Source organism: Neopelma chrysocephalum, unplaced genomic scaffold (assembly GCF_003984885.1).
Source record: "Neopelma chrysocephalum unplaced genomic scaffold, ASM398488v2 Primary Assembly neopelma1_44, whole genome shotgun sequence".
NCBI lineage: Eukaryota > Metazoa > Chordata > Aves > Passeriformes > Pipridae > Neopelma > Neopelma chrysocephalum.
This window is the reverse complement of record NW_020897703.1, coordinates 16,129,183-16,143,731: the sequence shown is the minus strand read 5'-3', so window position 1 is coordinate 16,143,731 and position 14,549 is coordinate 16,129,183. Positions and strand designations below refer to the sequence as shown.

Below are 14,549 nucleotides of genomic sequence, written 5' to 3'. Positions count from 1 at the left end.
CTTAAGTGGGATTAGCTTGCTATGTTTTTTTAAGTTTCACAGATTGTAGTGCTGAAACTACCCAAGCCTACCTCTGGCAACTGGTGCTTGTGATTAGAGCTGCCAAATACAGCAAAACATGTATTGCAAGCGTTAATTTGAATTCTGAACAGCTGTTTGATTCATGTTCATGTACCTCTGTTGTTCACTGTTTGTAAGCATACATGCAAATGATTTTTTTTGTCTGCATTAATGCAATTCTTTACATGAATAGTCATTTTTAGCAGCAAATAATATTCTTTTTGTGAGTGATGACATCACTGAAGGTGCTTTTGCATTTGACTACCTTCTCCCTTCCCAAATTTAAAACTGTCAGTTACACAGAGCAATAATTCAGTGCAATATGTGGAACCAAGCAAGCACATTGATTAGTTCACAACCATCTCTGCTGCTGACATTTATTCACAGGTAAAAAAAATGTCTTTAAAAAAATGAAGCTTTGTTTGCAAGCTAAGAAAAAGACCTAAATTCAAAAACAGTATTAATCACAACAAATAACCCAAACATCTCTACTTGTGAGCATCAATATTCATGATTTGACTGTGAAATTATTTGCCAAGTCTCCCTAGCATATTATAGTACACGCTGACTGGCCAGTGGGTGGGAGTTGTTTGTGATGAGTACTTTGCAGTAATGTTTTATGTGTAACATCTGTTTTCTGCATCCTCCTGTTCAGTTTGAAGTCATTTGCTTAGAAGTGTTTTATGTTACAGAAGAGAATCTGTGTTGCTGCTACAGACTTTAAATTTTTCTGTATTTTCAGATGATGCATTTGAGACAAAGCAAAATGCAGTGTGACTCATAGGACAGGTATTTATTCAATGCCTGCCTTTTATGTTTATTTTTGTTTCTATTTTCAGATAAAAACTTTTTATCCAGATAGATTTTATCATGAAATGTGATCAGGTCTCAAGAAGGAATTAGTACAAAATAAGGCTTCAAAAATGAATCAAAGAAACAAGTAATTAGATTTCTTCCCCTCGCCGTGCCCCCCAGCCCCAAGTACCAATGTGTTCTTGGGCTTTTTTTCTCTTGATTTTTCCTGAGCTTTCGTCAATAACTGATTTCTATAGTGAGGCTTTTCTCTAACTCACAAGGATTTGTAATTTGAAGCAGGGTCCTAATTTATTATTTCATATCTGCTTTGTTATGTTTACTGCATATGGTACATGCTCGATGTTTGTCTTCATAGGTATATTCCATGCTTGTTCAGTTTCCCAAGTGCTGATGTATGAGCTGTATACTAGAGTGCTGAATATTGCAAAACATTTATTTGAAGATTTTGGCAAGAATGAAAATATCTTTGGTTTTGTCTTTGTGACTTGTCCTGATTTTGTCTGGGAAAGAGTTTGCTTTATTCTCAGTAGCTGGTTTACTGCTTTTTGGATTCAGTATGAGAAAGATGTTGATAACACACTGTTATCAATAGTTGTTGCAAAGTGGTGCTTACCCTAAGTCAAAGACTTTTCAGTGTCTTCTGCCCTCTCAGTGAGGAGCTGCACAAGGAGCTGTGGTGATCATGGCCAGGACGGCTGACCTGAACTGGCCAAAGGGATATTCCATACCACAGATCATCATGTCCAGCATATAAACTGGGGGACTTATGTGGAAGGAGGCCACTCACTGCTTGGGGACAGGCATCAGTCAGAGAGTGGTGAGCAGATGTGTTGTGCATCACTTATCTGTCTTGGGATCTGTTGCTCTCTCCCTCTCCTTATAATTGCAATTATTGTTGTTGTTGTTATTATTATTATTAAATTTTGTTTCAATTATCAAATGGTTCTTATCTCAACCCATGAGGTTTACCTTTTTTATTTTTAATTCTCCCTCTGCAGGGTGGGGAGGTGGAGTGAGTGAGCAGCTGCATGGTATTTATTTGCTGGCTTGTGTAAAACCAGGACACCACTGCAGAAAGATTTTGTCAATTCCCTTATTTTCATTTTGTCTGTTATAGTAGTATCTTTTAGCACATTTCAAAGCAATAGCTGAAGTGCAAGTTAGGAGACATGCTTTTACCTCTCCTTACAGTGCTTATCTAATGTGGTCCCGGTGCCTTTTTTTTTTTGGTGGATTATTTTTTGGTTTACTTTTTTTCTGTCCATATGTGTGTCAGTGAGACACTGAGGATATCGCAACCTAAAGTTAGGGTTTGTAGAACAAGGTTGGCAGTGTATGTTGTCGCAATGCCATAAGAATTTCCTCTTGGGAGCACTGGTATATGAATGCAGTTTCCCTCCCCTTCACTCCCTCAGTAATTCTAATATTACTCTTTTGGGGATTTTTACTGGGATTTGGAGATGCTTGCTGCAACGAGATTGTTACAAAGATTTCCTAAAATTTCCAGCCTTTTTAGGTACCAGAAAAAAATTAAACCAGCCAGGCTTTTACATTATTTTACTTTGTAGGTTCCAGGTAGTATTGTGACTGTTTTAAATATATCCCCCACATTTACATGGGATTTTTGTCTTCTAGTAATAACATGTTGCCTCTCAACTTTTTAAATATATGGTGCCAGCCAATTATCTGGCATCATAGCAAGGCAGAACCTGTTGCCATGGAGCTTTGAGGACCTGCAGTCAGCATACCTGCAGCTAGACAACTACAGAAATGATCTCTTTGTAGGAGTAGTTTCTTCAGGGTGGAGGAAAACTAGGAAAGAAAGGAGGAAAAAATGAATGGTGGGGATGTTTAAGAGAGATGTATCCTTCTTGCAGCCCACATCCATCATATGCTTCTGCTGTGTCAGGTTGCCATTTTCTTGAAGAATCCTTAACTGTGTCAGGCAATTGGTGTTTGACCTAGAGCTCACAGCACTGTATGTTAGCTGGTTTTCCTTGCTTTAATACTCTGCTCCCTCCTTTTCAACTTTGTTTTGCTTTGCTGTGGATTAATGGCACATGAGCACTGTGAGGGATGGCAGAGGATGATGTATCACATCGCTGTGCAAGGATTTTTTGTGTGAAGGATATATCAACAAACAGGAAAGCTTCCAGTGCCTGCTTGTTACTCAGTTGTGTGAATCAGCAGGATGCTGCTCCAAATGAATCATAGCTACCAGACAGCTATTTAGTAATCATCCAGAAAGGTCTGTTTCTAATTGAACTTTTCAAGACAACTTTCGCTCTTTTTAACCAAATGGGTAAGTTTAATATAGCAGATCTCTTAACTGTAGCTGGTGGTTGTTTTTCAGTGTTTGCCTGTGAAGGCTGAACCTCACTGGTGTCTTACTGGAAGTCCAAGAATATTGTTTCACCATGCTGCGTTTGTTTTTCTTAGTCATGTTGTCTGGTTCCTGTAGTCGGTTGTGGACTTCTGTGTACTGTATTCTATACCTATGTACATTTGCCTTTTTTTTTTTTTCAGAATACACATATTGCTACAGTACTTCTGTATTTGAGTTTTCCCATCCTGTGTGGTGGTACTTTTTCATATGTCCTAAGTGACTTGTTTTAGCAAAATTGTACTGCTGTGTACTTACATTACCTGTATGATTCCTCTTATCAGATACGAGATTTATGTATAGTTTTGCTTTCCATTCATGTATTGAAAAGTTGACTTTTGTACATCTTCGGTGCCTTATCCCCTAAACCTGGAGGGTCTTCTGTTCAGATGAGTTTGGATCCAGATTTCTTTGAGACTGCAGTTGCTTCAGTTTGATTCCCCAAAATCTGAGATTACCTATTCAGTTGTAATTATGGTGCAGGGCAAAGACCAATTCAGTTGAGTTCAGTTGAGCTGAGTCCTGGTTTCCTGACTGTGGACTTATGGAACTGTTCGTGATATCACTAACTTTGTGCCCTCATTGCTGATAGAAGTTTGACTGTTGCTTATTCTTGTTGGTCTCTGGCATATATCCCGGCCTTCCACTGGGATGTATCGTATAATGAGCAGAGAGCAAAATAACAGTTTCATAAACAGCACTGGGTTGTGTGTCCCATGCTTCGTATGTCCTGGTTCTTGGAGAAGTAGGTCTCGCAGGTACTGCGGGATGCCTGTGTAAACAAGGCAATCAGATAGAACATGCCTTGTGTGCTACTGTGCAGATGTGCCTCTTTCTGAAGAATATTGGCTTATGGAGAGGCATCTGTTTATACAGATGTTATTCTGAAGGGATCTCCCGCTGGTACATAGTGTATACAAACAGCTTTAAATACTCTCTAATCTATCTGTGTGATAGCCAAGCTCTTAAATAATGGAAATGTCTCCTTTCCCCCACATAACATTTTCCTGGGGAGACTTGATAGCAGAAAGATTAGAATCAACAGATCTCGGGAAAGTGGCAACACCTGAATTGTATTGCAACTATTTTGTCAAACAACCTTCTCAATAATCTTCGTAGAAGATATTCAGAACAAAAATCAGGCAACAGTCACACTAAATATATATAATGGATAGTTTTGCCTTCTTTGTGTTGTGGTGATGTGCAGGTTCTGCAGTATTCCTGTACCTCCTGGCTTATCTAAATCAACTAGCTGGGTGTAGAGCTAACCTATATGCCATTTCCAAGGATCCTGGGAATAATTTGTTATGGTTCATTCTATAAATCTTAATGAAATGGCTTTGTTACCAGGTTGTGGCACTTGTTGCAAATGTAGGCTGTACCAAAAGCAAGTAAATTTAAAACCCTTTGTTGTGAAAAATATTTGTTTCTGCCACTTGTTGTGAACAGTTCTGGCTGTTGAGACTCTCTATCTGCAATGGCTTTACTGATGTGCAAGATGCACATTAGTCATCCAGTCACTGTGTGGTATCGGGTGGAAGACAGTGTCTGACAAAAGGGCTTTTGTCTGGAAATCATCTCAGGCTATGAAATCGGATCTTGCTCTCTGACAGTCTGTGCACTAGTGATGATTGCAGCTATTAGGTTTGCCTTGCAGTGCACTTATGACTGAGGTTCTTTGGAACTGGAACTCCACAACTCTTGTAGCCACAATTTCAATGGGCACAGACATGGATGTGATTTAGGTCTCGCTTGTACGATAAACTCTTTGTCAGCCCATTTCTCACTCTCTTCACTGAGATGTTTGAGTGTAAGCATTTTCTTTCTCACACTCCAGCTGCTTCTTTACCCTCTTCTGCAGTCAAGCTGTAATCCTGTGGATTTGATATTGCAGGCTGTTGCCATGGAAATAATGGTGATTTCACAATTTCAGTGCTGTAAGCACTGCAGGAGGCAATGGAAAAGGTAGTTGGCAAGAGATAGAGTGAGGACGTGGGGGACAATTCAGAGGAGTTGTTTCTAAATCTGTTTTTTCAGGGAGGGGGTAAGGGGTTTCTTCCCCCTCTTTGTAATTGTGGAGTTTCAGTGTGTGCGTGTTTAGTTCTTTTCTTTCTTTTTTTTTCCATGTGTAAATGTGTTTTTACTAAAGTGTGATTCATAAAAATGTCATGTATTCTTACATTTTTTGCAAAGGTTATTACAAAGTGATGCTTAATTCTCCTTTCCATGTCCTCAGAATAAAAATACAATCCTTTCTTTGCAGTTCATAGCAATTCATTTTTGGACAAAAGGGCAGAGGTTGAGATCTAAGCATATTCTGTTTGAGTTATATATTTAGCCTGAAGAAATCCCTTTCAGGAAAACATTTTTTTTCATAAATAGTAAAACAAGCTGAGAACATCATGGTGAGCATATGCATTCAAAGCTGTCTTACTGAGAGTATTAAACCCAATATATTCGTTATTTAATTTTTAGTGTGCTCTGCATATGAACAAGTTGGGAGCTGAAAGTCATGTTTATGCAGCATCTGTTCTTAGCATTATGTCAGGATTCCACATCTATACTGAAATCTTTTCTCTAATTTAGACACATCCATAAAGGTAGAGTGAAGCTTACTGGAGGAAATAACTTTGTTATAAAATCAATTGAATTGGCAGCTTAACAAGATGAAGGCAAGTGGCATTCAGAAGCATGAGAACTTCTGGTACTATATGCTTAAAAGCATCAAACAGCAGCCTTTTTTCCCCAGCTATTTACAACAGTGTTTCACTGATAAGTGTAGTCAGAGAGTAGATGTTATCTGTAACTTTTAACTTAAGATCTTAGAATTAATTTTCAGTCTTCAGTAGGATATAATCAGTAGTGATGGTGACAGTAAACTAGCAAGATAATTTTTAATTAAAGATAGAGAAAAAATGTTTCAGCCCATCAGATGTATTAAAATGATTTAGGAATTGCTTTAAAATATTTTGATATTTTTCTGCTTGGTATTTTATAAATGGGTATATGAAGATCAGCTGTTATATATGAAAGAGAAACAATAAGGAATATTCAACATGACTCTGGCTTTGTTGGGCAATGTTATTAGGAAGTCAAGTCCATAAGGATAGATTCAGTCCCTTGATACTTGTTTGAATGGAAATAGTCTACATGTGTGCCAGTACTCATATCTGAATTTCAAAAAGGCTATGCAAGAAACTCCTGCATAAATTAAAATGACAAAATGAGCCAGAACTGTGTTTGCAGGGCCTGCCCTGATGCTAAGTGTGTCATACAGCTCTCAAACCTAATTGCAAATGTGGGCATTTGTTAGTACTGAGTATTACATAAATCAGACCTTTAAAATAAATCAAAAGAGAATATTTTTTTCTGAACTATATTAATTAGTGAACACTGATTTTTGTCATGTGATGTTTCTTGGTGCCAAGTAAGTTTCTAAGTGTTGTATAAAGGCACATTTTTGGTGAATTATATTGGAGTATGTATACTTTATGCTTGGCCCAAAATTGCTGCCTGACTGAAATATATATATTTTTACACATGGGATTGATTATAGAATTTTCTTTGCACTGGCAGAATACAGGTAGCATTTACATTACGGATGATAAATTTACATTACAGATGATAAATATACTGATAAGGTTTTTTTGACATCTTCTTGGAAAAGTTGTTTAAAACTCTTGGTAAGGAGTTTTAGCTACAGGTTTAGCTACAGGTAGTAGCATCTGATTGGTATGTGAACTCTTCCAGGGTGAATGAATTGGAAGACCTGCACAGGAGACAGGTGTGTCAGTGCCTCATTGCCTCTGTTCCTGTTACAGGTGTATGTTGAGAGCATTGCAGCGATGAGTGGAATTTTAAAGAGGAAGTTTGAAGAAGTTGGTGGCACCTCACCCTGTTCCTGTGTGTGGGAATCAGACGATGACATGTCTAGCAGTGAGAGTGCTGACAGTGGAAGTAATGTTCATCCATCCACTTCTAATCATTTTTCTCGTAAGTACTAAAGTGATGTGTCAGGCACGATACTGCTTTTTATACAAGCTAAGAAGGGTTCATTTTACTTGTAAGAAATACAGTGACGGCTATCTGCTTTTATTTTGAAGTGGTTTTCTGTTTTATTACATTTAAATGCTGACACCATGAGGAACTACTTATTTTTGAAAAAGAACTATTTCATCTGGTAATTGTTTCTGTGAAAATTTGTATGTCAAAGTGAGTTTCAGAGGAAACTCCACTTTTATGCTGTATCATTCACATCTAGTTAGTATGAAATGTTTTAAGTATATATGAGCATGTCTTCCATTTTGGGTGATGATTTGGGGAAAGAGCTAATATCAGGAGTAACTACCTTTGAAGGCCAGTGCTTCTGCTTAGTGCTGTGTGATCAGAGGTGAGAGTAGAGTACACGATCAGTACATGACAGAATCTGATCAGTCATCCTGCCCCCTGAGCCAGTGCAACCATATGACTTTCAGTCTTTTTCTTTCACTCGTTACAGGAGTAAACAGATGAAGAAATTTATAATCCTCCCTGAGAGGGTGTTAGATTCATATTTGATGTCTCCATGAGACACTTGAAGGACGAAAATCCTTTTCTTGTTCCCACTCAACCAGCTGAACATGAATAGTTAATTTACAGCATATTTTTCTTCTGACTTCTCAGGTTGAGAATACCAGTTACTAAACTGTCATAAATTGTGGACTATATAAAGCCTCATATTGACATTAAACAGTGTGTAAATGAGTAGCAGTAAGTGATTTGGACCTTATGTGACAGTTCATATGTAGCAGCAAGAAGAGTGTCTCCATTTTTTAGGATTTTATGTATTGTCTGCCTAATAAAGCTAGGCCAGAGCTATTTGTGAATTACAGCTGTCAATAGAATTAGTGTAGCTCCTTATCCCAAAAGGAAAAAGACTCCTCTGAGTAAGAGATACTTCTGTACCACCTTTTCTTAGAGCAGACTTTTCAAAAGTACTCTGAGGACTCTGAGGATGTTCAGCTGAGAGTGGTGGTGAAGGGATTGTGTTTTACTTTGACTGGGCACCACAGGAATCTGTTCTGAAACCTGTTGTTCTTAACATCTTTACTGATCACCTGAAGCAGGTGACAGTGACTTACATCGTTTGCAGAGAACCACATTGAGGGGAATGGTTGGTGCCCTTAAGAGAAAAGCTCCCATTCAGAGGGACCTGGGCAGACTGGAGGAACAGGCTGACAGGAGACATGCAAAATTCAGCAAAGACAAATACAGCTATGTACCTGGGAAGGAAGAACCCCTCCTGTGACACAGGCTGGGAACTGACCTAGTGAACTGTGTCCAGGTTTGGTCCCACAGTGCAAGACTTTGATAAAATGGAGCAAGTGCAGCAGAGGGTCACCAAGGTCATGAGAGGGCTGGAGTGTTCACCATATGACCAGAGACTGAGGAACCTGACTGTGTTCAGCCTGGCAAAGGGAAGGCTCTGGGGGGACCCAGTAGAAACCGTGCAGTACCTTTGAGGAGCTCATGCAGAATGTGTGCAGCTCTTCCTAGTGGTCAGTGATGGGAGGGTGAGAAACCAATGTAGATTGAAAAAAGATGTGTTCCGGCTGGATATAAGGAGAAACTTTTCTCCTTGAGGATAGCCAGGCACTGGAAAAGGTTGCCCAGAGAGGCCGTGTAGTCTCTCTCCTTACAGATTCTTAAGACTTGGCTGGCTAAAGTTGTGAGCAGCCTTATCTGATATCTCAGCCGTCCTTGAGCAGGAGGTTGGACTAGAGACCTGCTGAAGTCCTTTCCAACCTGAATAATTTGTGAGTTTATAGCTTACGTGTATCAGAGATTCAGAGAGAGCTGAAGTAGCACTGCTTGTTCTTGTTCCAGAGCCAAGTTCACTGGTAAGCTGAGAGTGGTAGTAGCAAGAACATGTCCAGAAGCAGTGAATGTACAGTGCTGTGAATCCTCAACTAGACTGCTTTTGGGGGTGGTCTGATAAGTCTGTAGGGAACTGTGTTTTGCTTTATCAATTTACTATCTCTGAGATCTATTTGCCCCTTTTTACTGCAAAATCTGTGTCTACATCCTGTGTAGACAGGATACTTTTGTCTCTGTTGCCTCACCTCTGTGAATACAGATGGCAGACCAGTACTTGGTTTGAAAAGCCCAGGTTTTCTGTAGGCTTCTTGCTGAATGTAGAGTGGTAGTGGGAAAAACAAAGACTGGGATGATTTGAGACACAGGTAGATAGGAGGTGTCCCACTCCCCCCCTCCCCAACTCATTACCCTGCTTTAATGGTGCTTGAGGCTCTTGATGTTGGCTTTTAGAACTTGAACTCTCCAAATTTAGTGATAGAATTTTCAGCCTGGAATTTCTTCTGTTTCACAATCTGCCAGTGCTTTTGTCTACTGAACAGGTGTCAGGGCATGATGCAGATACATATATTTTGCTTAGCTTTAATTTGTTTTCCATTTTTATGTAGTTTTGATTTTTGGTTGGTTTGGAGTTTTGTTTTGGTTTGGGATTTTCATTTATTTATTTATTTTCATTGTTTCATTCTTGACAGAGTTGTTTTCAAAATTTTACTGTAATCTGTTGGGTTTTGGAAGTACAGTTTTATATTTTTCTGGGAAGAATGGGTTTATTGGAGTGATTGCTGCAACAGATTACTACTTACTGAAGATTTTTTGGAGGATCTGGAATTGGGCATTTTGTATTAAAACTCATTTCTTTGCAATCAGATTCTGATAGTAGTGGTTTTCTGATTCCTGTCCTCTGTTGTGGTTATTTTCTATTAGTCATCAGCTTCTGCAAAATACAAATGCCCAATTTATTAACAGTCCAAAATCTCTAGATGTAAAATGGAAATCAGTAAGAATATTTCCAAATAAAGATTTTTTTTTTTTTTGTGCAAGGAGGTTGCAAGATTGCATTGCATAACATTTGAATATGGAGCAAAACAAGAAAACACTTGCTGTTGCAAACAACTCTATCCTCACTAGCATATGTTACACACAAAACAGCAGGCTTTTAGAATATGTAAGGCGTGTTTGCTCTAGCCTCATCTGAGATGAGTGTAAAATTCTTACCTCCTCAGCCCACTTTATGCAGTAATGTGTTTATTCTGTACACGTGATGTTCCATGAAGTCTGCTCTCCTAGTGTGTGCCCAAAGCCATTCTGCTGTTCAGAAAAATCTAAAAAGATTCATATAAATTCTTCCTACTCTTATTTATCAATACATGTGCAAATTCATTGCTTCTCCAAGGGACTGCTGAGACACACAAGAGCAATCTAAAAAATTCTTTATTGTACCATGAGCTCCAGTAAACCCTGTCAGTACACAGTAATTCTTTGTGACAGTGGAAAGTTATAACAGTATTTTAGAAGCTGAATGTAGATGAAGGCTGCCGTTAATAATTAATACTCAATATTATACATTAATATTTATATTTATTTTCCTGTGGTAGCATGTTTTATTAAAAAATAAATGTGCATATCCAAATCAGTTAAATGATTACAGTACCCTTATATTGCTTTTCATTTCCTCAGTGGCATCCATGAAAATGAATATGCCTTTTTCAGAATCAAAGATACAGGTCTGCTGCATGTAAACACACGTGCATATATTTATAGTGTGAAAAAAAGTGTAATTATATATGTATATAAGCTTTGTCAAATTACATGTATATATACACGTGTGTTTCTGTACATGTATATGTACAAGTGCAGTAAATATGGTAATGGCAATCAGAAGTGTTGAGTGATATTTTAAATGTGAAGTCTGACAGAATGCTGTAGAACTAAAGAGTAAGAAGCTGCGGGGGTTTATACATGTTGTTGACTAGGGTCCCAGTCGTGGTAACTAAAGAAATATATCTGTCTCTCTCCCCCTGAGGTTTAGGATTGGTGTGAATCAGGCACTTTTCTAGTAAGAAGCCTGCACTATATAATGCAGTAAACAAATATGTCATGCCATTTTTTAAAGGAAATGTCATTTGTATTTTTTTCCTTTGTTCCCTTAAAAAAGTTTACTATTTTACTCATGGGTTGTTTGCTAGTTATCTTCTGGAATCAAGATTTCACTTTGTTTTAAATCAGAACTTTTTCTTCCAAACTCGGGGTTAGGGAACAGGTGAATTTCACTGGCTCAAACTTTTAACTTCCATACAACTGGAAAGTGTCTCTATGTCTGTCAGTTAAACGTTTGTAGATTGCTGAAGTGTGTTACATACCAACTATGCTCACTCCTGCCATTAAATTAATCCTTAAGCAAGGCGCGGATGGGGGTGTGGTGTGGGTGTCAGTGACCAGTTTAACAGGTCTGGAAATGACTAGATGCAATCATGATAAAACAGAGTTTATTTAAGATAATTCTAGGAAAGCATAGGGAATGCAAATACCTATTTGCTCTCTATTCAAAATATGTGTATCTAGTTATTTTGAAAGAATAAATTAAAGGCAAAAATATATCTTAGGAAACTAGCTGAAACAAAAAGTCTCTTAAATTTCATCACAAAATTTAATTCAAGGCTCTAAGATTATTATTTTTTTTAAAGATCTGAGTACTTCCACATTCACATTGCTGCCTTTCATGTTATTTGTGGTTAAGCTACTCAGTTTGCTCACCTGCAGTGAGGCCAGCCCTACAGTATTTCTGTGTATTATGATTATTTTCTTTTCAGCAGGATGGTCTCTGCTAAACGGGCAAGTGGTTGCAGTAAGGCAGCCCTGTCAGTTAGTAATTATGAAGTGTCAAGTGGTTCCAGTAAAAGACAGAAGAACTCTGTTGTGTGGAGTTGGTCTATGAATTAGCTCTGGGAGATGGAAAGGCTCTTGTAGCCTTTGTTAGTCAGAAGTAGAGTTTTATTTTACAGAGTTTGTCATGGGGGAAAAAAACTGAAATAATGTTTGGAATGAAGCTGAATCATCTTGGGTTGGGGCAGAGGCCTGCAGATTAGAAGTCCTTTTCTGAACAGCACATGCAAGAGACAGAAACTAATGGCAATATAGATTTTTTAAGTGGTTTGCATCAATTTAAAATGCCAAAAATGGGATCTCAGAAATGCTAAGAACACTGACCAAAAGTCCCTCCAGGGTATCTAAGATGTGTGATCAGAGAAATTCTGTCCCCTTATAGCACTGAATGTTTTGGCAAGAGTCTGTTTGCTGTTAATGTAGCCAGTGCGTAGAGCAGGAGTGATAAATACTGTTACTTTTCAGACTCTGAACAGATTATTAAAAACAATAATAATACATGTTGTTATAATATTCTTTGTTGGATTTGGGAAACTGCTTGGCTCCCCAGTTAAATTCACAGAAACATCTCCAATAAAAAAACCTGAGCCTGCAGACATTTTCCATTACCCTGTTGTTATGTCATGACTGACTTCAGTTTTACAGTTTCTATGACAACCGTGATTTTGATTGGTAAAGAATCAAGTACTAAAGGATTTTTTTGGGCTGTACAGTATTTTTCCATCAAAGGAGTAGAGTGAAAATATCAAGATGCTTTTCGCTAATCAGTATCAAAGTTGAATTGCTGTCTAAATGTGGATACCTGTTTGTGGCAGACTCCACATACACTAATTTTTGAGATAGAACATATGAGAAAATAGCCCTATTACAGTTGCCAAATAACTCTCTGTAAAATTAATGATAATTTATACTACAATTTAAGACGTTCTTATTTCTCAAGTCATGTAGATATATACGTTTCCAGGTTAACCCTTAAGAAATGTACTTATCAAGACATGGTTCAAAGCAACACCACTGGATTGTTTTCAGAGGCTCTTTGGCAGTTTTTACAAGTCATCAGCAAAATGGTACTTGATGAAATTTCATTAGGTGGGAGTAAAAAAAAAAAGAACAGAATGCACAGGTCAGCAGTTTGTGGTTACTGGGGAAATACAGAGAGGAGCTAATGAAGAGCTGATTAGGGTGGGAAGACAGCTTGTTGACTATGTCATGTATGAAGGAAAAGAGAGAAGGAGGTTCCCTAAGATGAGGAGCTTGACAAGCAACAGGGTGTTTTTCATTAGGAGCAAGAAAGCAGTGGTAACAGATTTTACTTAGTAAATATGTCAGCTTGCAGAAAAGGCTACAGATTGGCTGGCTCAAAACTGGGAAAAGAGGGGGGGGCTAATGAACAGAATGAGAATGAGCCAGTTTATCAAGATCAAAGGAATTTAATGCTCCAGGAGTTTGCAAATTCTTAATTGAAGTGAGTCATCCTCTCTCACTACATTGATGTGTATGGAACATATTTCAAAAACAAATTAGAAAATTACTGGGAAATGTTGATTGAGATTTTGTAGCACTTCTGGATCTGTTCTGTATTTGTCAGTTAGAGAAAGCACCTTGCACTAAGAACATATGAATAAATTCTGGTCCATATTCAGGAACATGTACTGTCAGCAGGTCTGGAACCACCTTCTGCAGGCAAATCTGGGATCTCTAGTTCAGAATGATGCTAACAGTGTATGAAATTATGTTTGCTGATTGGTGGTTTTCTGTGAGATTTGATAAAAATTAAACGGGATGGTTGGATATTGCCCTTGGTTTGTTAAACAGAGTAAAAATTAGATCCACAATTGAAGTAGTATACCAGATCAACCCTTAGCCCCTGATTTTAGACTTTTTATAGCAGTTGCTGTCTTTAGATGCTACTACAACATGCAAAATAATTTAAATAACTTTATGGTCTAATTTATAGAATGTGAAGTTTATTTTTTCTCTCACCAGAGACTCGTGCGTGCAATTTTAAAAATGCAAAATCATGATGACCATGGATTTCTTGACAAAGAGGAACATACCTAAGCCCACAGTCTTGAAAATTCTTTCAGAAGTTCTTCTTTTAGCTTGGATTTTAACTAATCTCAGCCAACCTCCTTCTCTGGAAAAACTATAAGGTTGAGATGTAGATGAGCTTAGTTTTAGTGAAGACTTGCTTCATGGTCTTTAGCAAATAAGATCAGAATTTTAAAATGTGTTTCTAAGGGTAAAAAACCTTAGGATGTCTTGGGTACTAAAAGTCACTGTCCTGTTCTTCAGATAAGAAGCAGCATTATGACAACATTTGGATACCAGTGAAAGCTGTGGGTGGCCTGATACCGTTATACTAGCTTCTGTAGGGAAATAATTGGTGAATCAAATCAAGAAGGAGGGAAAAATGGATTTTTCTGTTTCCAGTTTATGACTTGGAATAGCTTAATTTTTGTCTGAAAAAAATGTTTCATGCTTGCTTTCTCTGCTCTATCCTAACACTGGCTTTTATCCCTAGTGAGAGTCCCAATGGCCCTTCAGCAGATTT

The 14,549-nt window shown here is 38.0% G+C and overlaps 1 protein-coding gene across 6 annotated transcripts in view; it reads left to right on the top strand.

Moving 5' to 3' along the window:
- The window catches only part of CSRNP3 (cysteine and serine rich nuclear protein 3), a 102,789-nt gene that overhangs the window by 24,114 nt on the left and 64,126 nt on the right, over window positions 1–14,549 (top strand). For 4 of the 6 annotated variants that reach the window (XM_027678711.1, XM_027678710.1, XM_027678713.1 and 1 more), the window contains exon 2: window positions 7,081–7,252. In XM_027678711.1, the coding sequence (XP_027534512.1) occupies window positions 7,105–7,252 (148 nt within the window). In that variant the 5' untranslated portion in view covers window positions 7,081–7,104. Of the gene's footprint in view, window positions 1–1,647; window positions 1,694–3,119; window positions 3,179–7,080; window positions 7,253–14,549 lie in introns of those variants that run through there. The other 2 variants (XM_027678712.1, XM_027678714.1) reach the window with 2 other exon arrangements.